Below are 21,404 nucleotides of genomic sequence, written 5' to 3'. Positions count from 1 at the left end.
CTGTTGTTTAAGACATGACAATATTGCATCTCCTTTGCGATCAAAGAAGGACACAACCGATGCTTTCTTACTTCTAAAAAAACGACGATACGGCATGTCCCTTGCGTTTTGATGACATAGAATCTCGCTTATGCCTGAAACGACGATACCGAATATCTATTACGTTTAAAAACGACGACAGGGATTATTTTTGTTCGCAATCAAGCTTATCGAACCAACAGAAGAATAAACCGACATTTTTTTACGTGGAAACCCAAACATACGGCACCTTTCTTTTTATCGTTTTTGTTTGGTCTTCTCAAATAAGGAAAATTAACCCTCTTCTCCTTTTTTAAGCCCTTACAATGAACTACCTTGTTCACCGCAACAACAAAAATTGAACTGGCCACTTTGAAGAGATTGGGGCTTTCACTTCATGACCCCAACTACCCAAAAGAGGAACTATGCTTTGTCCAAATTAATCTTTGAAAACCAAAAACCCAAAATTGAATCTACTCAGCGCAAAGAAACGCAAGATCTTGAGTGAAATGAATACAAAAGAATTACATCTGTAAAGAAGAAAAAGTAGACCAACCTCTCTCACTACCCGTACCGATCACAAAGTGTGAATCAGCTCTGAATAAGCAGCAAAATCATTATGTTTTATTCATGACCCTTAATATGTTCATGTCACATTTAAGAATTCGCAGTCTGCGTTTTGGGGGATTACTTCGAGCATGATTTTCTTTGTTATGAACTCCTTCTGAAGTGTTAAGGCAAGTGGCGAATTTTATCGGGAGCATTACTAACTAGCGTCTGAATTTTCTCTCAGCGTCAATAATACGCGGCTGATCTTATCTGGAGCATAACTAATTAGCGTCTGAATTTTATCTTAGCATGATCGTTATTGGCATTGGCGACTCGATAATTACCACTCGCTCACTCACTCTTTCTCTCTTCTATCTCGCTCATATTTACTTAAGCGGGGCAATTAAATTGCACCCACTTTTTTTTCGGCTACACAATTTTGCAAAACCATGTGCAAATGCATGAATTCAATTGATTCAATGAAATAGATGGTTAATTAGATGGAATAGTTCATGATATATTTGCAGGTTCATGACAAGTTTGCAGGTTCTCAAGTTCATTTCCCAGTACATTTCCCTATTTCTCAGTCGTTTCCCATTTCTCCAGTACATTTTATCGATGCCTATCTTCTTCAATGCAAAAATTCCGTGGTATGTTTTAGACTCCGCATCAGCAATTGTGAACATCAATTCTCTCTCCTTGCATTCAAACACCGACATATGTAATTCAAAGATCACCTCCATTCTTCTAATAAACAAAATTCAATCAACAGTTAACAAAGGCAACAAAGTCAGGAAAACAATTTTCAATCAGATCTGAAATACACAACATATGAAGACCATTGAGTCTACTATTCAAAAGCTGGAGAAAGATAAACATAGATAGACTGATTAACAGTGGGATTCACACCCCATGGTCGAAAGCCCGAAGCTTGTGCTACTTATATATATACATTGGTGCATTCACATCTTTCAGGTGGAAATGGTGGAGGTCGTCGAAGGTGGGTGGCGGCCTTTGGCGGAGGTTGGTGGCTGAGGTCGTCGGAGGTGGGTGGCGGTCGGTGGCGGAGGTTGGTGGCTGAGTTCGGTGGAGGGGGGGGGGGTCGGTGGATGTCGATGTGCGAGTTAGTTGTGGTGTAGTTAGTAGAAGTAGCTAGAAGCTCGTGAGGGTATCGCCATTTTAAAATACTCATGCGTGAGATCGAGTTATTCGAAATTTTCAAAATTTGCTATGTACAGTCTGTCAGTTCCTTGTATGTACAGTCTGATGCAAAACATTCTGTGCAGTGTTGACCAAAAATGTAAATGAGGCTGCGAAGAAGAAGGACAGTTTGGGATGTTTCCTAATCGACTCTGGGCAGATTGTCAAAAGTATTTATACTGATTTTTGTCTGGTACAGTAATGGTTACAGTCGATTGTCAATGGTACAGCAATGAAACTCAGTGTGACCAAGGTACGGGTAAGAATACGCTATAAAGTGCGTTGAGAGGGTGCAAAAAAATCATTTCCTCTATAGCATTATAATTTGAATTTGACAAAAACCGATTTGAAGGTGGTCTATCTCTAAACTACTTAGAGCCCATGAAGATCAATCAAAGCTCGTCCTGTGCAACGCCGATACAGAGCAGACATAACATCGTGCGCTGTCCGGAAGTTAAATCCAGATGGGTCACAACAAAGGCGGATACACCAGCATCTTTTCTTTCTGAATTTTTGCTAAGATGTCAAGTTCGAGGTGAAATTTTACTCGGTTGAGAGATCCGCCTTAGTCAGAGATCCATTTCCACTGCAGATCATGCTTGACTAGATGTCAATTCGAATGTCGGTTTTGATAATCGTTACATTAGAACATTTTTCGATTTCAATTGATAGAATTCTTACGCCTTCTCCGGCCCCAAGAACATCGCCGATGACAACAAGTACCACAGAAAAAGCTGAATTACGAAGATCCGGTTTTCTATATTGAGAACAACAACTTTACAAAACAAACAGCAGCAAACGTGATGATGAATCATCCGATTAAACCTTAAGATATAACCAAAAAAATCTCCTTTACGCTACTCCGAAGCTCAGTTTCTGGCACTAAGGACTGCGGAGCGCTGGGGCACCCTGATGACATAGATATTTTTTGCAAAAGCAGAAATGGAGGAAGGGAGGCCAATCCAATCTCAAATATCGTCTATATTATCGTTATGTAATCTATTCTTTTTTATTGCACCTTATGATATTTTATTACCGTACAAATTTGTAGTTGATCTGTTGCCCTCGGGTTGATCAACTGACCTTTAAGAGGAGTCGTTTTCCTTATATTAACATTTCAAATTTTTTCAAAATCTATCAATAAAATATTCATAAACAATTTAGAGGACCGATAAATTTTGAAAGGCATAATGGGACGTTCAAAGTGAATGAAATATTTCGAAAAGAGGATATGGAGTCCTTAAGAAGCGCAAAGCTAATTTTCGATCTCAGATAACTCTTGATACCAAAAGATCTACCTTCTTTCTGTGCACTAAGTCTTAAGGAAATAGCTGCAGAACACATGAAGCTGAAGAGACAGCTCAACCAGTGCAAGTTGAGATGAATAAATAGGAAGTGATTGTTGTTCGTTTTTTTTTCAAAAAACAGTTAGAGATATTTGTATCATTTGGTAATGATTTCACGACAAATTTTGCCAGCGGATTGAACATTTTTTAGCCCGATTTTAGTGTCTTTTAACAATGATTCGCGATTAGCTTTGATGGCTTATCCTGCGTCATTCTCAATTTTCGCCAATTTGAGATAAAAAATTTTCCTCTGCAGCAGCTGAAGCTCGACCTCACGGCGTGTTTCAATGAGAATATTTGATAATTAATCAGGCAGTTCGTTGTGCCTTAGATGCGTTCAAGCTCCCTTGGAAAACAGAGGACATGTTTCACTGGGAAATGTTTGTTGCTGCCACGCACTGATAACATCTCATTTTGATTCCAACCATAATAGGGCAATACCACCAAGAAGCCCATTCTCATTTAGCAAACACAAATAAACACAAACAAGCATAGCGTTCAACTAAATTTGATGCTATTTTTCTCTTGCAAGATCAAGTAAGCGAATATCATTTTTTTTTCAATGCGGCCTTTGTCGTTTTTTAAGAATAGACGTTTTCTTTTTACATTTTTAAATATGATTATCTAATACTTAATTGGTACCATTTAGTGGTAAAACGGATAAAGGCAGAGCAATCATCTGGTCTTAAGATGTTCACTTTACCCTCGTTTCGTGGTATTTTGAATTGTGTGTTGGATGTTCTGCAACTAAATTTTTCGAATTCAGTTATTACTGATCTTTTTCAATTTTCTGAAAGAAAATTGTCAACATTAGGTTTATACGACTCAAAGTTGTTCATTTGATATAAACTGATTATTTGAATGACTTATGTACGCTCTTTTCCCATTAAAAAGTAAAGATTTTTTACTGCAATTATTATATAAAATTTTGAGCATAAGCTATCAAGCCGATAGGCCAAAAAGCTATCGGCATTGCGCTTAAAATGCAGTATTGACTTTGCTAATCGAAAACACCACATCCTTGAACTTTCAATCGAAAGAGTGAAAACACCTAGCCCTCTCATTTTTTTGCTGGCATTGGAAGTTTTATCAAATTTTTTGACGACAACCAAAACTCGGTGGGCATTGATCTTTAGAAAATAATTTATTTTCTATTTTATATTTAATTTATCTAAAAATCTTGACGGCCTTCTGTACTCCTAAAGTAGCGGTGCCCACCAAGTACCGTGTTTCATTGTGATCTCCAATTTTCTGCGTAATTCATTCCGTACTTCAGCCATGTCTTTTTTTGCAACAGTGTTTCAGCCAGTTTTCATGTAACAATGCTTTTTCTGCCTACAAAATTTTTTCGAGTTTTTGCACTACTAATGGTAAATCATCTACTTTCCTATTATTACTGCAATCGTTGCAAAATCTTTAAACATCTTTTATTCCCCTTTCTGTTTCATCTCGGAACCCTGGAGTTATACCTTAAACTACGTTTCATATTTTTTACACGCTAAACTTTTGTACTCTATGAGCTTGAGATTGCAATCGTGACACATTTTATGTTCCGTTTTTGGTTGCTTAAAATTTTTTTTGAAGACACTGTAATTCTAAATAGATTTCGATCAAAATCAACCTAGAGTAACCACAAGTGAACCCGCATCGCTAATGTATTTCTGTTTTAATTTTGATTTCAAAGATGATATTGATTTTTCCGAGCAAATAACATTTGAATAGATATTCTCGAGGAGTACTCGAACAATTTGCTGACAGAAACTTTTGTGTAATAGCTGTCAATTCTACAGCAGATATAATTTTATATTTCTCTTGTTCTAATGTGCTTCGAATTTTCTCGTTGCCTTCAAAGAAGATGTTTCAGTGTTTGCTCACAATTTTTTCCAACAATGTGTGTGCTCGAAATGGTCTGATTAGGTCGATTTCGAGCGCACACGTCAGCCTGGTAATTCTGTCCAAGATTTCTAGATGATATGGTATCTACTCTCTGAAATTGACTACTGGTAGCGCAGTAATGTTTCGTTTTTTTTTGCGCATGTGTACTGAGCCATGAAACCTGATTGGCTGTACCACAGTACAACGCATCATTTGAGATATTTTCGGACATAATTTTACATATTGATGATATGATCTGGATTTCTAATGTATTTGTTCAATTTTATCTCTTGAGTTAAGGCAACTGTGTTTCGGGAGTGTTAATATTATGTAATTTTAGTCAATATTGACCCCTCAGTTTTTTAGTGTTTTCATAAGTCGGGGTCTAAACAAAGGCTGAGCAAATCTTCTAGAAATTGCACATATTGACTTTTGATTGAATTCTTTAAATACATACTTGTGAAGAAAAAATTGAGGGAGCCGTTCCCGAGTTGACCACTATAAAGCTCTTTCTTGATACCCATATCGAAGCCATTTATGGAGTCTATAGTAGGGTTCATACTGAGTCATTCATGCTTCTTGGATATGGTTCCCAAGACAGGTCAACGGTCGGGGTTAGAGCTTTGGCACATGTATTTTACTATGTAAGGGCATTCTCACGAGTCCTCTTAACTTAAAAAATGCTTCACAAGAACTATGCTCGCCATTTGGCAAGTCTATGCGCTGATCGGCTAACAGAATGTTGGAAATAAAAACGCACGGCAACAAAAAAGCTCAGTAAGTTCTTTATCTGTGACGATTCTCCAACCGGATATGAGTTCAGGTGATCTTTCATATCATTATATGAAATAATAATGAACACAAATACTTTCTTCCTTGCGCTATAGTTATCGGAATTTCGAATGTTTATGTTTATGAGTTAATATTTTAAATTCATCTGGACAATTTTTCGAGTGCGGTTTGGATATAATTAGTTAAATCTCTAGTAATAAAAAGCGAATTAAAAACTTGGGTAAAGTAATCAATGAAAGGTTCAATTTTGAAGTTCTCGAGAATTTTTGGAACGGAACAGCACTGCCTGTAAAATAATTGATTTTATAAACAATCCATTAATTTCATTGTTATGCACTGTTTCTTAATTAACTATGTTTTTGAAACGTACCTATTATTTAACCCTTTCAATAATCTGCAAATTTTTTAGCGAATGATTGGAGGCTTTCAAGCCAGCTTTGTTCGTATTGTTGGTTAATTATTATTTTATTCTAGTTCGTATGCCCATCATGTCATACAAAATAAGGTCGCTTTTGATTACCACTTTCACCCATTCGATGATTACTAAAATGACGGTGGCCTCCTCAAATGAAACTGTGCCTACTCCACGCGAGGAATCTCTCCTTTTAAAATTTCTTCAAATAAAATCTTCCTAAAAATAATGCACATAACTTGAGCTTATGAGCGCACGGGGGGACAAGTTGTTGCCTTGTCATAAATGATTATCGCCAGGGCAAATAATATCTTGGGTTCTTTTGAGTGAGATATCGAGCCTGAGAACAATGTCAAAAAAAATAAAAACTTAACCAATAGCTTTTGCGACAAACAGGGAGACTCAGTAATGTGCGTTCGCACATAATGGTAGATAGGTGGGAGTAGATAAGTAATTGGGATAGGGAGGAGGGACTGTTATGGGAAGGGAACTTCTCAAAATGACCGTTCGACCTTAAAAACTAATTAGCAAATGACGAAAAAATTTTAATCCTCGATCGAGCACAAACAGCCATCGTCTGAAATAACGAATGTTGTGTCAGCACTTATTTTAGGCCTTTACTTCCGACAAATTTTTAGAGAACGTGCTGAAGCAGCATATTTAAAACCCTTTTTAATGAAAAACGACCAAATTTTGAAACAATTAGCCAAAAAGTGAGCCAAACCTGACTGGTCAAACAGTACAAAAGTCCTCTTTTATCTTAAAATAATATTGAAAACAACGTGAAAAATAATAGATGTGTTACCTTTTTTTAAAAAAAATATCTTAAACTGATAAAACTTTGAGCAAAATTTACGGAAATTGTGAACAAAATCTCGTCAATTGTCAAATATTCACAAAGATTTTAAACCCCGATAACTATTCGAAAGAAAGGGTATTAAAAGATATCCTATGAAATAAATATTCAAACTTGACCGGTTTTTTAATGATACCACTCACTCTCAACTCTATCATGAAAATATCGATCGGTCAAAATTGACTGTTCAAAAAAAATCCAGTTGAGTTCCCCCTACTGTTGTGGTATGGGAACAACAAAAATAACGGTATAAAATGATGGCAATCATCATGAGTGTACAACTCTTGGAACAAACCAAAACAATTGTAAATGTTCAATTACTTATGGTGATAAAAATTATAACATTTCAAATAATCTCCCAAATCAGTTGATCTGCCAAAAATTTGGATCTGTTTTGCACGTTTAACTGTCTGCATAATTTAAAAGCATCACATTAAAACGACAGTAGATCAATATCAATTTATCTATTTATAACGCTTAAGCATTTTTTGAAACTCAATTTTTCGGCATAAAGCGGATGTTTATTGTTTTTCTAAATATGATTTATTACCAAACTAAAAGTAATTGGAGTATTAAGCTCACTACAAGGAGTGGTTACCTGGTGGAATATTCAACTAGATGTTGTCTTTGTATGCTGAAGAGTGCAACTGTTTGGAAGACACAGATAATGGATATTTCAAAGAAAAATCGACCGGAAAGGTGGAGAACTGCTGGGCATATTGTCTCAAGTACCCAGACTGTTTTGCCTTCAGCTTTGATGTAAGAAAGAACAACCATAAAAATTGTATACCTTTTCATCTATCCCTGATGGCTATTGAGCACTCAAAGGGATATTTTTTAACCACTCATTTGGTGCTTTAGGGATTTTAACCAAATGTAATCTCACATGATTGTGGGAAAGAAAAAAAACAATTTTCATCGGTTTTTTTGAAGAAAAAATGGTCATTTATTTACAACAAGGATTCTGGCATTTTCATTGCATAAGACATCTTATCGGATAAAGAAATTCACCCACTCAATTTTTTTTCTAGTGGGGCAGTGAAATGTTTTCTTATTTGAGTAAATTTAAAACTGATTGCAGAAGCAAAGGCTTAAAAAGACATATGGTAAAACTAAAAGAGCACGGCAGCAAATATTCTGAATTAGGTAATTTTTGTTAGATTTTGAAAAGTTTTCTTTAGTACCAATCATGCGTTAAAACGCCGTGTTTACAAACGATCCCTTGGAATATGAAAAATTGGAATAAAGAGTGATAGAAATTATAGACCATATGTAAAGAAGAGCCAACAGAAAAAGACCTTGATAATCAAATTAAACATATAGAAATTTTGTTAAATCGACGTGGCGCTGAATATTATTACCAATATGAGTCCGCTGACGGCAATAAATATTTCATAATTTGTCGAGTGATGCCAGAATTTTGAAACAGAATGTTTTTTTGCATTCTAAAAAACTTAAAATCATGTTTTTAAAAATTTGGGAAAATATTAATTTTTCAAGAATCACTTTTATAAACATATGATATAATTGGTCCTTATAGCACTAGAAGAGATAATCTCTTTAACCTTGGAAAACGAAATGCAATTCACTCATTTTGCTATTTAGTTTCCCCTTGCGCTTATATTTTCATTTTCTTTCAAATGAGTGGATGAAACCCTCACAAGTATCTCGTCAGGGAACTTTGTTTGATTTTTCACAACTTCAGCAAAAAAATCCCGACTTGGGCAGTTACCCCTAAAATCATGGAGGTTCAACCTGAGTAAGAGTTGTATATCCTTGTAATTCAAGGAGGCAAACCCGCTTGAAGAGACATGAAATCAAATCGCAAAGACTGGCTGAGAATTTTAAATATTTTTCACCAAGCGGAGTGAAAAATATAATTTCCATTGGTATCGGTATTAAAATATTCAAGACAAGAGAAAAATTTAGTGAAAAGAGACATACCATCATTTTACAAAAAGAAAAGTTTGGCGGGAACTAAACTAAGAAATTGATCAATGAATTGCTCGGTTTTCATCTATTCTGTTCCAAAAATTTTTTTATTATGGAAGCACTATCAGTTTATTGTAAAAAATTTAAATTTGCCAATCTGGTTTCTATAAAACCCAAACTGATAAGTTTTTTGAGCTGATAAAATTTCTTTTTCTTGGTAAGTGCTTTCAGCTATGGTTCTTTGTGACAAATATGTTACTAGCAGACTTAAAAACAAACCTTATTGTGTCCTAACAAGCCGGCTAACTAAAATAGTATCTATCATTTTCCCACGTTCAAACCCAAGTTCAAAGCCAAGTTATTAACAGACCACGCTCGTCCAATATAGTCTATGATATGACTTTAGCAAAACTCAAGCAAACAGCTGGACCTTAGCTTGACCAAAACGTCATTTTTGACTTTTATTTGATTAAATTTGTCACGCTGGTCTTTTGCATAACCCAATTATGAATTGAATCAAAATAATGAATTATTGAATCAAAATAATGAATGACTAAAAAGTGGTCGTTATTTTGTCAAACAATGATTCGAACAAAAATCTTTGAATCTATTCTGTTTTAACCCCCAGTAATTTTACGCCCCCAGTTACAAATTATATGTTGTTATATAGCACGTTACTATGTAAAAAACAGCACGTTCACCTAGGGGGCGTAAAAGATATAAGCGCACTAAGCTGGGGGGGGGGGCAAAACAGAATAGATCCAAATCTTTTAATAGGTCTGCACCTTTTTGCTTCAAAAACGTCACGTGCAGTTTTTTGTTCACTATGCCACCTTCATGTTTCGCAGTTTTGATGAACTACTACTAAATCAAGTATCTGCATTGTTTTTTTAACTTCAGCAATCAGTTTTTGGAAGCAACAGCAACTGAAAAACGGCTTATCATGGCTAATGGGAAGAAGACGATTCTAATTAGGCTACCTAGTTTCATTCAATCAGGTAATGCTGGAAATTGCTCCCGCTGTCATAACTGCTCTATATTAATAGTTGACACAGTTCTTAAGTCCTGTTTAGTCTTTCTCCGTTTCTGCGTCTCTATGTTCACAAGGTGAAAAAACAGAAAAGTTTGCAGAAAGTGGACCTATGAAAAGACTTTGCTCGACTGATGAGAATACCATGCTCGACCGATGAATATTCCTTGACTGTATTATCAGAATGCTATTTCTTGACCCATTAAACGACTATGCTCAATAAAATGCTCAAGAAAAGACTTTTGCTCGACCGATGGGAAGACCTTTCCTCGTCTTTAAGTAGGAAGCTCGATTGTGTAGCTTCAGTCAATAAAGGGCCCCCCATTGGAACTTTCTATTCTTTTCAGTTAAGGGCCAAACTTGGGGTAAAATTTGCCCATAAATTTTGTTTTTTCATTTTACATGTTTCCGATTTTCTTTAAAAAGAAATGGCGACTATATCGGTCAAATGACAGCGGTTTAAGCACTAAGCTCTGATCCTACAAGAACACTCCATAGATGCAGCGAATTACCTCTAATATGTGATCAGCTCAGAATAATTGCGGCTGCAATGTGTTTGTTGAAGTGACACTACTAGTTTTTCAGGATGCACTGAAAGAGTGCAAACTGATGACTAGAGACCAGTATGGACCCTCGCTGAATGGGACCCGCATTCGGATTTGTGAGTCGGACAATCTCTACAGCAGGAAAAAAACATACCTGTTCAAGTCATACAAAGAGGGAAAGACTTATGACTGCAACTACCTCAAGGAAAATAATGGCATTGGTATAGAACATGTATAATAATCTTTCAAACACCAGTCGAAAGAATTTATTATTTTTTCAATGGAACAAAACCAAACTGCTCCGATGGAATGTCCCCTTCTATCATTTGGCCCCTTTTTTAAAACAGTTTTCGTCGCAAGACAATTAGTTTTTACACTCAAAATAGTTAAAATTTAAATTGTGGTCAAAGTAAAAATTTATCATTTTGCTTGGTCGAGGTGTCAGCGCGGTTTAAGCTCATTATTTCGTAACAAACGCGCTAAATGCGCCAAATTTATTTTAAAAATGAGCTGAATGCGCCAAAATTCAACCCAAAATTCTTTACACAATAACGCTTTGAAACCTGTTAAAACTTTTTGGTAAATGCGTATTTCTAAAACAATTTCAGCGCTTTTCAGCTGTGCACCAATTGAAAGCAGTTGTGCCATTTGCGATCATGAATGTTTTTGAGCTCTTGATTACGATAGCTGCCTTTTTATTCCGACCCACTTGTTGGGGGAGTAACTATAATCAAATTGTTTTTTTTTGCCCATCAATTTTGGCCGATCGATATATTTATCCAAGAGAGTTAAGACTGGTTTCATTAGAAAGCCCGTCAAACGTAGAATATAGAAATAAAAAGATTCTTTTTTGAATTTCGTTCGTTACAGGGAGTTATCCAGGTTTAGAGTTTTGTGAATAGTAGTCTGAATTTCAATGTTTTTATTCACGTTTTCCGAATAAAATTTAATTGACAATTACCTTGGTCAACATAACGGTGGTTATCAACACCACAAATTTATTTTCTACATGTCTTTAATTTTTTCACATGTAAAAACTTTGTTTTTATTCCCCCCACTTTGCTCAGGTAAGAATAAAAATGGTAGGATTCCACATTAATAAGGCTCCCATTTGCTGCAAGCGTTTGGGCGGCTCGTTGTAAAAAACCAATCCGTACTTTTTTAAATCTGGACTCGTAATTGAATCTGGCCAAAACAAGCGAGCCAAAAGTAATGAGGCACAACCCTTGATCGCAAATGTCGACAACGATTGCGACAATAATGGATCAAGCAACCTCATCCTCTGATCGGGCGAGCACCCAAAATGCCAAATAGTCAACTATGGAGCCCGTGCCAACAACATCGCCACTAATCCTCAAATAGCGGTGATTGCCAAGGATTGAATGAGTTTACAGAAAGCTACAGACAATCCTTGTGCCTGGAAAAAATGGTTGTCACTTAATACAGCCAAACGCTTGAGTTTTTTTGAAGGTTGTCGATAATCTGCCAAGGATTTCGAAGGCGAGGAAAAATTTTTATTCCAATTTTTGAGGAGTTATTGTCATGGAGGCAATGTTTCGCCTCATCTGCCGCATGAAGCGCATATCTTGCCTTCGTAGTTGCATTAGTGAAAGAGTTGGATTGCAGCAACGAAGTAGAAGTTATGGCAGTTCAATTAATTAAACGCAGCAGGTTTCCCCGCTTTCCAAGTCGGGACAAAGATGTCGCCGGGAGTGATTGGCTTTCTGGAACAAGTTTCATTCTTTCCACTTCTGGTGAGAGATTCGCAATTGAGCAAGCAGATACTATTTTATCTCGAATCCCGTCATGTCTTGCAATTTCGTCACTTCGACTGTGACACGCAATGGCATGATCCCCATAGATGTCAAGAACTCCTGTTTTACAGAACATCATTTTGATTAGTAGACAGGGACACCCAACCTCTATTTTGCACTAACTCTCAACACATTTGGTGCCATATGAAGCCCAAGAGCTGGAATGGGGGAACAGACAACTATGCTCCAGCATGTCGAAGTAAAAATGAGAGAAACTGGGCGGTTTCTATCTCAGAAGCTAGATTTTCTTTGCAGTTATTTGGGTTTTCACCGGTTATTTTTGATAAGAACTTTAGAGGACAGAAGAAAAACAATGTTTGATGCTTTATACTGGTCTTGGCTTACGCGAACACCCAACCCTGATAGGAATCTTCTGGAAGATGAGTTTCAAGGATATTCTCAAGTTTTCCTGGTGATTGGCATCAAATTCTTTTAGGGATTTAATAACTGTACTTGTGGGTGTTTGACAACTCACGAAATACACCATTTTGAGGACCCCAATGCTTTGGCGTACGACACCTAACGCGCAATTAGGGTCAGCAGGGTAGTTCATCTTTTGACAAAGTACCCTTATATTCCCTATTCTTTGGTTAATTTTCTTGCAGACAAACTCTGGGGCTCCTAACGCAGCTCCAAGGACCCCGAGGCCAGATATATCATTTAATTTTATTCTTATTTTGAGTCTGTCTAATTCCACCGAGGACCACAGTTCGCACTTATCAACCCTGACGAGACCGGGATCAGGTCCGAGCTCGCATAGAAAATTCCAAGATCTAATAAGGTCGTCGTTTGAGCCCACCAAGACACCCTCATCTAGATATCAGGAATTTTGTTGAAGCTCTGGCGACGATTCCTGAATTTTCTCTATAATGGACCAGAGCGTCAGAGAAAAAAGAGCGGATGGCCCAATGAATCGCCTTGTCGGATACCGCTTTGTCAAAATTGTTGTCAATTTTGCTTAAAATTGTAAAAATTGTTGACAACAATGTTATTGGTTTTACTTTTATAGAGAATGCTTTGCGGTTGCTTTTTCCGAGTCCTTTCGTTTATTTTTTGCTACATTTTTCAAATATCAGACTTTCAAAATAAAATAATGCTCCAAATACGTATTTTTTTATACCAAATTGTTTAAGTATGCCGGAAGTAGATGCCTTAAATTTGCTGTCACAAACTTTTAAACCTCTAGAAAAGGCTAATTGTACTTTTGTTTTCTTTAGGAGTCTCCTGGAATTAAAACTTTGTCGGCTTTTCAAAAATATAAATCTTTGGTTTACTGAAATATTTCATTTGCTAACTGATCCTTTTTGCAAACATATGGAGCATTAATTGTTTTTTGGACGTGCTGCAAAATGGGGTCGAGGTTTGGAATAATGAAATATGCTTCAAACTTATGCATATTTCGCTGTAATAGCCATCAATTTTAGAAATGTTTACAATTTTGCAAAATGATTTTTTAGTGAATTTCCTTTCAAAGGAACTAATAGTGCGTTGGTTAACTTTCACCTTTTCTGATAATTATATCAATCAACATTGACACTACAGTCGATCTCCAAGGAACCGAAATTTAGTTCTCGCTTTCTCTGCCGGCCGTGACACTTTCACAATTAATCTGTTCACAATATAGTTGACTGTCTCTGTTTAGTTCTGGACGGGATATACGAGGGTAAGATCAGAGGACACACTGTCGACATCTTCTGCAGAGTGGTCCTCGTGGAGACTCCAGAAACATACTTGGCACTCGACTCCGCAAGTTTTTTTTTAATCTAATGGATTCCATTTTTTAATAATCTTTTGTTGATTTTTTGTCATGAAAACAATGCGCTTGCTATAGTGTATTTCACTTCATTGAGGGCTTTCCTGCATGCTTTGGGGGAGCATTAAGTGAAAGCTGTTTCGGAAGAAACCCAACTTTATTTTACATAGGATATAAACCCCCCACGGAAATTAACCCCGCTTGACTATGTTAACGAGCTGCACATTTAGCACATTCAGCTCATTGGGGGTTCATTTCCTATCTTCAATTATGTGGCGGGTTTCTTCCGAGGGAGTTTATTTCCTAGAACTCCAAAAATTTTAGTCCCAGTCACAGGAAATATCGCCATCGCATGCTGGGTGTGTGTGTGTGTGGGGGGGGGGTGTACCTAATATCTGAAGAGAGCTGATTTTCTGGATGGTTCTATTTATTATATCTCCCCATTTTCCTGCTGACATGTTTTATTTTGTATACTTTTAGGTTTCCAGTACATGGTCAGGTGGTGACTTTGCCAAGAACCCATTCCTTCCAACTATAATAGTGTACACAGGGGGACTGGTGAGGGTGAGGTACGACCAGTGTCTCATCAATCTGGATGGTCTGGATAAGACATACGCAGCCCCACTTCCACTCCCAATCGGAGACACAGAAGAGAACTATGACTTCGCTGGAGGTTGGTATAGCTCCACACTCGACGTAATTGAAAATAATTTCTAGCTATATTTTGCAGCCAAAATAGTACTATACATCTCGGTCATAGCTTAAAAGTATATTTGTTTGTCAACACAAGATTTTAAATTTGTGTACCTGAGAGAGTTGTTTTTTTTTAGCCATTGTAGTGACCAAAAAATATGTTTGTGATATATCGCCAAGCAGAGAAAGAGTTTAAGTTGAAACTTGGATATATAAGGTATTTTTTTTGCAAAATGCTTGGGAAGTGATATTATTGAATGGGAATATTTAAACACAGATTCATGCAGGGTCAATTTCAGAATGAAATAACAGCTGAATAAAAGACACATGAAACAAAACAATAACTGATGAGACATTTTTTGAAAATTGACGATAGAATTAGATGTTTCTTGACGAAACAAACTGATCAAAATATTGAAGTCTGTTATAGATTAAGAAATCAACCTTTGAAAATGGAAGTAACGAATAACTGATAAAAGTGCAAAAAATAATAGACAGTGGTGAAAATATAGGACAGATTCAACGACCAATTTCGAGTAAAGAAAGATGAGCTCCGAAAACCCTATTGTGTAGGTTTTGCTCGTATATTGAAAATGAATATGAATTCTTCACACTGAAAATAAGAAGAAGATTAATAAAATTGCTTATTTATATCTATCTTAGGATAGATATAAAAAACTAAAGCAGTAATTCTCTTAGTTTTCTTATTCTTGGTTAGTGGGAACAGTTCATGTACATTTTCAATCTACGAGTAAAGCCCGCGTAATCGGGTTTTCAGAGTTAATCCGTGTTCACTCGAAATTGATCGTTGCGTACTGTAATTTTCGTATGACAGGTATAGGTGGGGGTGGTACTTGCTCCTCTGGAGTAGATGGAGAGGCTACTCTGGACATGAGGAGCACAGATTTCTACTGGGCAGCCAATGTGGCATTCGAATACAAGGGGGAGGGACCCGTCTCTTCTGAGATCACAACCCCACCTGCTAATCCAGCCAATGACAGACAGTATCTACACTACTCAGGTAGATTCGCTGACTTCAGTAGGTTCCGTTTCAAACGTAAGAAAATATTGAAATGTGGGGTTCTGTTGATATCCCGGACTACACTAAATTATTTTTTCAGCGCTGAATCATGATAACTTTTGTTCTGAATTTTGGACTGCCAAGTATCATGATCATGTCAAAAATTAGGCTGATCAGAGTAAAAAATCAGGACAACCTAGTTTCTCTGAATTTGTTCTGAACTACATGACAAAATCAGACTGCGGCATTACTGATCAGAACAAAAATTCAGCCTGAAGAAAAAAATCTCAGAAAAAAACTCAGAATGAAAATACTCTGAATTTATTATGAGAATAACGAAAGAACAAGCATGAAAATACTCTGAATTTACTAAGAGAATAACGAAAGAACAATCTAAAATTAATTCATTTCAATAAATATTCAGTCCAATTAGTTCTTCTCTGTTACTGGGGAAAGAATACCCTGTTGAGGGTCAGACCCACACTCCCCCCCCCCCCCCCAGACACACACACATATTGATGGGTGGGGGGGGAGTGTGGGTCTGACCCTCAACAGGATGTTCTTTCCGGGATCTTCTTCCCAAGATCTTCTTTCATTTCTGAACTCCTCATTTGTGAACTGACGATTTGGCACACCCGCTCCACCTCTGGGAAGAAGGAGAACACTTCAGCGATGTGGTGCCTCCGTGAACCGACGATGTGGCACACCCGCTCCACATCTGGGAAAAGGAGAAACACTTCAAGGATGTGGTGCCTCCGTGAACCGACCATGTGGCACACCCGCTCCACATCTGGGAAAAGGAGAAACACTTCAAGGATGTGGTGCCTCCGTGAACCGACGATGTGGCACACCCGCTCCACATCCGAATCAATGAGTTGAGCTGAAACAAAGCAAACCAGAGCCAAAACTGTAGTTCAAATAAGTTTTGACCCCCCCTGTTACATATATAGCACGTTAGTATGTAAAAAATTGCACGTGCGCCAGAGAGTTATTACGATTACAGTTTAGTTATAACTATTATAACTTAGATAGTAGCCAAAGGTCAACGTCCGATAAAAGTTTTACTTTTATAAATCATAACTAATATTAACTGATATTAGCTATAAGAGATATTACAACTGAGAGCTGCCACCATCTTATAACACACCTTATGCATGGTTACACTTCGAAGCTTTATTCGACTTCTTATAGAAGAAACTTTTTATCAATAGGTTAAAATCGTTTTTAAATTACACTTGTATTTACGTTATGTTATTTAAAGTAAATCTAGAAAGATTCGGTGCAAAACTGGGCTCATTATGTACTGGGGGCACAAACATTAAAGACCGTTAGTTTTCAAAAGTTTCATGCATTTTCATGTGCCATTTAAAAGGAATGCGCATTAGAATTCATTAATGCGCATTAATCCGTAGTTCACATTTTGCGAGTTTCAAAAATGAAATAAACGGATTGGAAAGTGGGAAAAGTATCCGTGGTGGTGGTGGTGGGGGGGGGGGGGGTGACGCAACAACAGATCCAGCTTCGCAGATTCGTGGGGCGGAACAAAAGATCCGTGGTGGTGGTGGTGGTAGTGGTGGTGGTGGGGGGGGGGGGGTTGGGCTGGCGAAAGAAGTGACTCTATAGTTGCTGGCCTTTCTCTCTGCATTCAGCATTGTATCTTCTACTTGGGTGCTTCAATTCGCAGACTCAGACTCCTTGGTGGTGGTGGTAGTGGTGGTGGGGGGGGGGGGTTGGGCTGGCGAAAGAATTGACTCTATAGTTGCTGGCCTTTCTCTCTGCCTTTCTCTCTCTTCAATTCGCAGACTCAGACCAGAATAATACAGAATAGTCCGACCCCCCACCCCCCCCCCACCCCACCACCCCCCCCCCCCCAACACAGCCACCGCCACCACCACCACACCACCACCACGGATCTGTGGGTTTTTCAGAAACTGAGTAACGTGTCCTTAAGGTCTGGAGGACCCCATTTTGCATGCAATTATATCATGGTCGATTTTGTTTGGTGAAATCGAAAATTTCAAATTTTGCATGAATTTTGTCTGATCATGGTAAAAATCAAGTTTAATCTGTCAAGTACAAAATCATGATTAAAAAAGTTTTTCTGAATTTGTCCTGCTCATAAAAACCTATAATTGGACTGTAAATATACTGATTCAGAACTGATTTTACGAGTTACTATTGGAATGTAAAGATTCAGCGCTGAATTGTCCTGGGACTAGGGTCCGGGATCATCATTTTATACGCAAGAAAATGTTCGTTTTAAAAAAACGCAAAACACCATCGAACTATTCAAAAAATTAAGGCAGGCCACGTCATGACGCGCTTTCAAAAGATAGTGCAAACTTATTGAAAAATTTTCCTTAAATCATTGAAAAACTTATTTCAAAGATATGAAAAATTCCTTCTCATTTTGAAAATAAAAGCGGACACGGTAAATTTCTATAGAGGACTAGTAAATTAGTTCATTCGCAGCATTTTGATATGATTATAATAAAACAAATACTTGAATAAGTATTATATATTTTTTTTGTGTTCCAAAACCAAATAACAATTGCCTTCGTTTGGAAAGAAAATAAACTGACAGTTTCGTCCGTCTGAAAACCAAAGAAGAAATCTAAATCAAAACAACTGAAATTACAGAAAACAGGAAAGGGATTTCGTCCAATTTAGTCGAAATAAGACCAGATTTAACGACATCTAGAACAAACTTTGTCAAACGGTTGGCACAACTTAATCAACAGTATTGAACTCGGTGAATAGTGTGACGAAATAGTAACTAAAGATTGACGAGCCTTACTTTACTATCTGATCCACATGCAAATTGAGCAGTTTCGAGAAAATTCAGGTAATTTTCTGGAACTATCAACTCAGTGATAAAAATTTTTTTCTGAGTATCTTACTAAGTATGGAAAATTTATCCTAATTTTAAGGGGAGAAGTTAATATAAATATAGTAGTATAATTGAGAGTGATCAGCTGTTCACTGCCAAATGAGTAACTGATTGATGTAGCTCTGCAACTTTTCGTACCAGACTTTAAAAAGTATCATCAAACAACATTGAAATTTCTACTTCACTGGAATGAAATTTTGAATTTAGGCAACATCTTAATTTTTTGGGGAAACTAGTAAAATAAACAAAAAATCCGTTTGTTTTCAAGCGTTTTTCATTTTTGCTACAGTTGGTGTTCCTAGCAATCTAGAAACCAGCTCATCACTGCCTAGGGATTTGCTTTAAGCAAAAAAGAAAACAGTTAAAACCTGTTCAATTAATCGTTTTGTTAGAACGTTTTAGAAAATGTTATGATTAAAAAATGGCTAGAGTTGCTCTTAAGAAAATAAAATTTACTTTATTTCAAAATTTTTGCAACTTTTTCTTATAATGGATGACGTAGATAGTCTCTGAACTCACATGGTTCAGCATGGTTTTTTTAGACATAAAGAAAAACATCTGATCAGCTTTTTTTGAGTACAAATAATCTGGAGAGAAGTTGCAGGGAGCAATTTATAGAAAAATTGTCAATCATCATTTTTCCTTGATGTATTTTTCAGGGTGAAAAAATCACTTCCGAAAGACTATCAAACCACCAGAGACTACTACAATTGTAAAACCTAATGTCAAAGAATTCCCCAATGACACATTCATGCAACATTGTTTCTAAAGAGAATCAAAGATCATATATTTCATTTTTGTATGAAATCTGAGCATCTCTCATCAAAAGAGTCGAACATGTTTCTATGAACCCTTGCCAAACTAAATTTGATTCTAGCACCATCCCCAAGAATTTTTATTTGCTCTCGTAGGAAATAAATAAACATCTATTTTGGGTAATGGCGTATAGAAATTGAAGTATATAGAACATTCAGTGGCTAAATAAGAAACCTAAATAAAAAAAATTAGGTTCGTGGTTTTCATTAGTAATATCAAATTATTCATTGATGGTAATTTCCTTTTTTCGAAAATCCAGAACTTTTATCAGATTTTTTTTGTAACAGTGTATTTAAATTCGATTATACTACCAAGTTGAACAAGGCCTGATAGCCTCGATAAAAACTAAGGCAGTATATCTTGTAAAGCCTTGGCCATGTTACATCGCAAGATAACATCACGACATGTAAGATCTTCGAAGATTTTAGCATGGGTATTAAGAAACAGGATCTTGGCAAGGTAAAGTCGAATGATTACCCATGACATGACATGCCGATTAGTAAACATTAAATAGCCATTTTAGACAAGATTTTTTAAGAAATTTCAAGATTAAGTAAAAGATATCCAGATTTATCAAAAATTGTCAATATTTATCTTATTTATTTACGATCATTGATCTACATATTGGGTTTCAACCTATATGCCAAAACTTTTCAATTTGCCCCAAAACATTTTTTGACATATATTGATAAGATCTTGTCAAGGTTTCAGCAAGGTGTTCCAAAAATTATTTTGCCCACCGGGATCGCGACAAGAAGTTATCAAGATCTTGCATGACACAGCGAACTGACTTCATTTTTGACTCACAGGGTGATTTAATGTTCACATTGGATGCGATTTTCCTATGTGTATTTTTTTCTATTCCTCAACTCCCAACTCATTTAGTGAGACTACGAAAACCTAATTCCAATCACTCGCCAGGCTGAGGTGCCAGACCAAAAGTCGATATGTCCAGACCAAAGTGAACGAACAATGGGGGCGTCATGCGTCAAAATTACACGATCTTGAAAAACGAGTGAGCTCACGAAAATTTGGACATAGGCAACTTTAAACGCACGAAAATCTAAACTTTGCCCGAGAAAAAACTGTGACGGCACAAAAGTCCTGGCATACTCATTTTTGAGCTCACGGAAAATTTTGAAAGCACGAAAAACGAACAAATATTTTTGAACGCATAAAAGTCTGGTGAGCGCACGAAAGTCTGGACAAGAATGCAAGAAATTCTGGCTATAGAGGTTTTTCCCATCTGTTATGGTCTGGACATGCCTGATTTGGTCTGGCACTTCAGCCCGGATCAGATTAAATTACGAGTTCTGACCCTCCTAAACCTACATAAACGAAACAGTTTAATAACCCTCATAGTATTTTGTGTTATACTTTGTTCTGTGTTAAGGGAGAGGAGAGTGTGCCCATGGTCGACCAATCTACTCATCTGGAGGAGTGTCAGCTGAGATAGACTACCAGATTCCACTTGTATTCAAACATCGATAGTATCACTTGCACATATGACTAATACTACTGTTTCCATATTTTGCTTATTGGATTGTTAAAAGCTTAATCAACGCGCAATTGAAATAATTTTTCTTTTCAGCAAATAGACTAGGAAAATTTAAGTGCGAATGTTTCCAATTCTGATTCTTAAGGGCGTTTTTCTCAAAATTCAAGTAAAATTTGAAATTTTTTTATAATAGCGCCCGTTGCACATAATATAGTTTATAATCAAAGTCCAGATGCTAAAGTAAAATCGAAACACCAGCAAAAATAATAATTATTTTTTTTAACGAAAGTAGAACATCTTTTAAAACTTTGACAGATGGAGTTGTAACAATATCATAAGCCTTAAAGTATCAATTAAACTTAGG

General features: G+C 36.7%; 1 protein-coding gene across 1 annotated transcript; it reads left to right on the top strand.

The window, feature by feature from the left end:
- The first annotated feature begins 7,666 nt into the window (after positions 1-7,666).
- LOC142346262 (uncharacterized) lies at positions 7,667-21,115 on the top strand. The gene is made up of 6 exons (XM_075398776.1): positions 7,667-7,807; positions 10,596-10,776; positions 14,012-14,115; positions 14,603-14,795; positions 15,651-15,836; positions 20,936-21,115. The coding sequence occupies exons 1-6, from the start codon at positions 7,667-7,669 to the stop codon at positions 21,031-21,033; spliced, it is 903 nt and encodes a 300-aa protein (XP_075254891.1). The 3' UTR covers positions 21,034-21,115.
- The last annotated feature ends 289 nt before the right edge of the window (positions 21,116-21,404 follow it).

This window comes from Convolutriloba macropyga, chromosome 9 (assembly GCF_964194025.1).
Source record: "Convolutriloba macropyga chromosome 9, txConMacr16.3, whole genome shotgun sequence".
In the NCBI taxonomy this organism is placed as follows: Eukaryota; Metazoa; Xenacoelomorpha; order Acoela; family Convolutidae; genus Convolutriloba; species Convolutriloba macropyga.
Note: the sequence above shows the minus strand (reverse complement) of the source record. Positions and strands in the feature narration are given on the sequence as shown.

What these genes read in the sequence shown, in the direction of transcription:
- LOC142346262 (XM_075398776.1), top strand. Translation starts at nt 7,667, where the DNA reads ATGTTGTCTTTGTATGCTGAAGAGTGCAACTGTTTGGAAGACACAGAT. An exon ending in CAAGGAAAATAATGGCATTG is followed by an intron (nt 10,777 to 14,011) that starts GTATAGAACATG and finishes GTCTCTGTTTAG; the next exon opens with TTCTGGACGGGATATACGAG. An exon ending in ACAGTATCTACACTACTCAG is followed by an intron (nt 15,837 to 20,935) that starts GTAGATTCGCTG and finishes TTCTGTGTTAAG; the next exon opens with GGAGAGGAGAGTGTGCCCAT.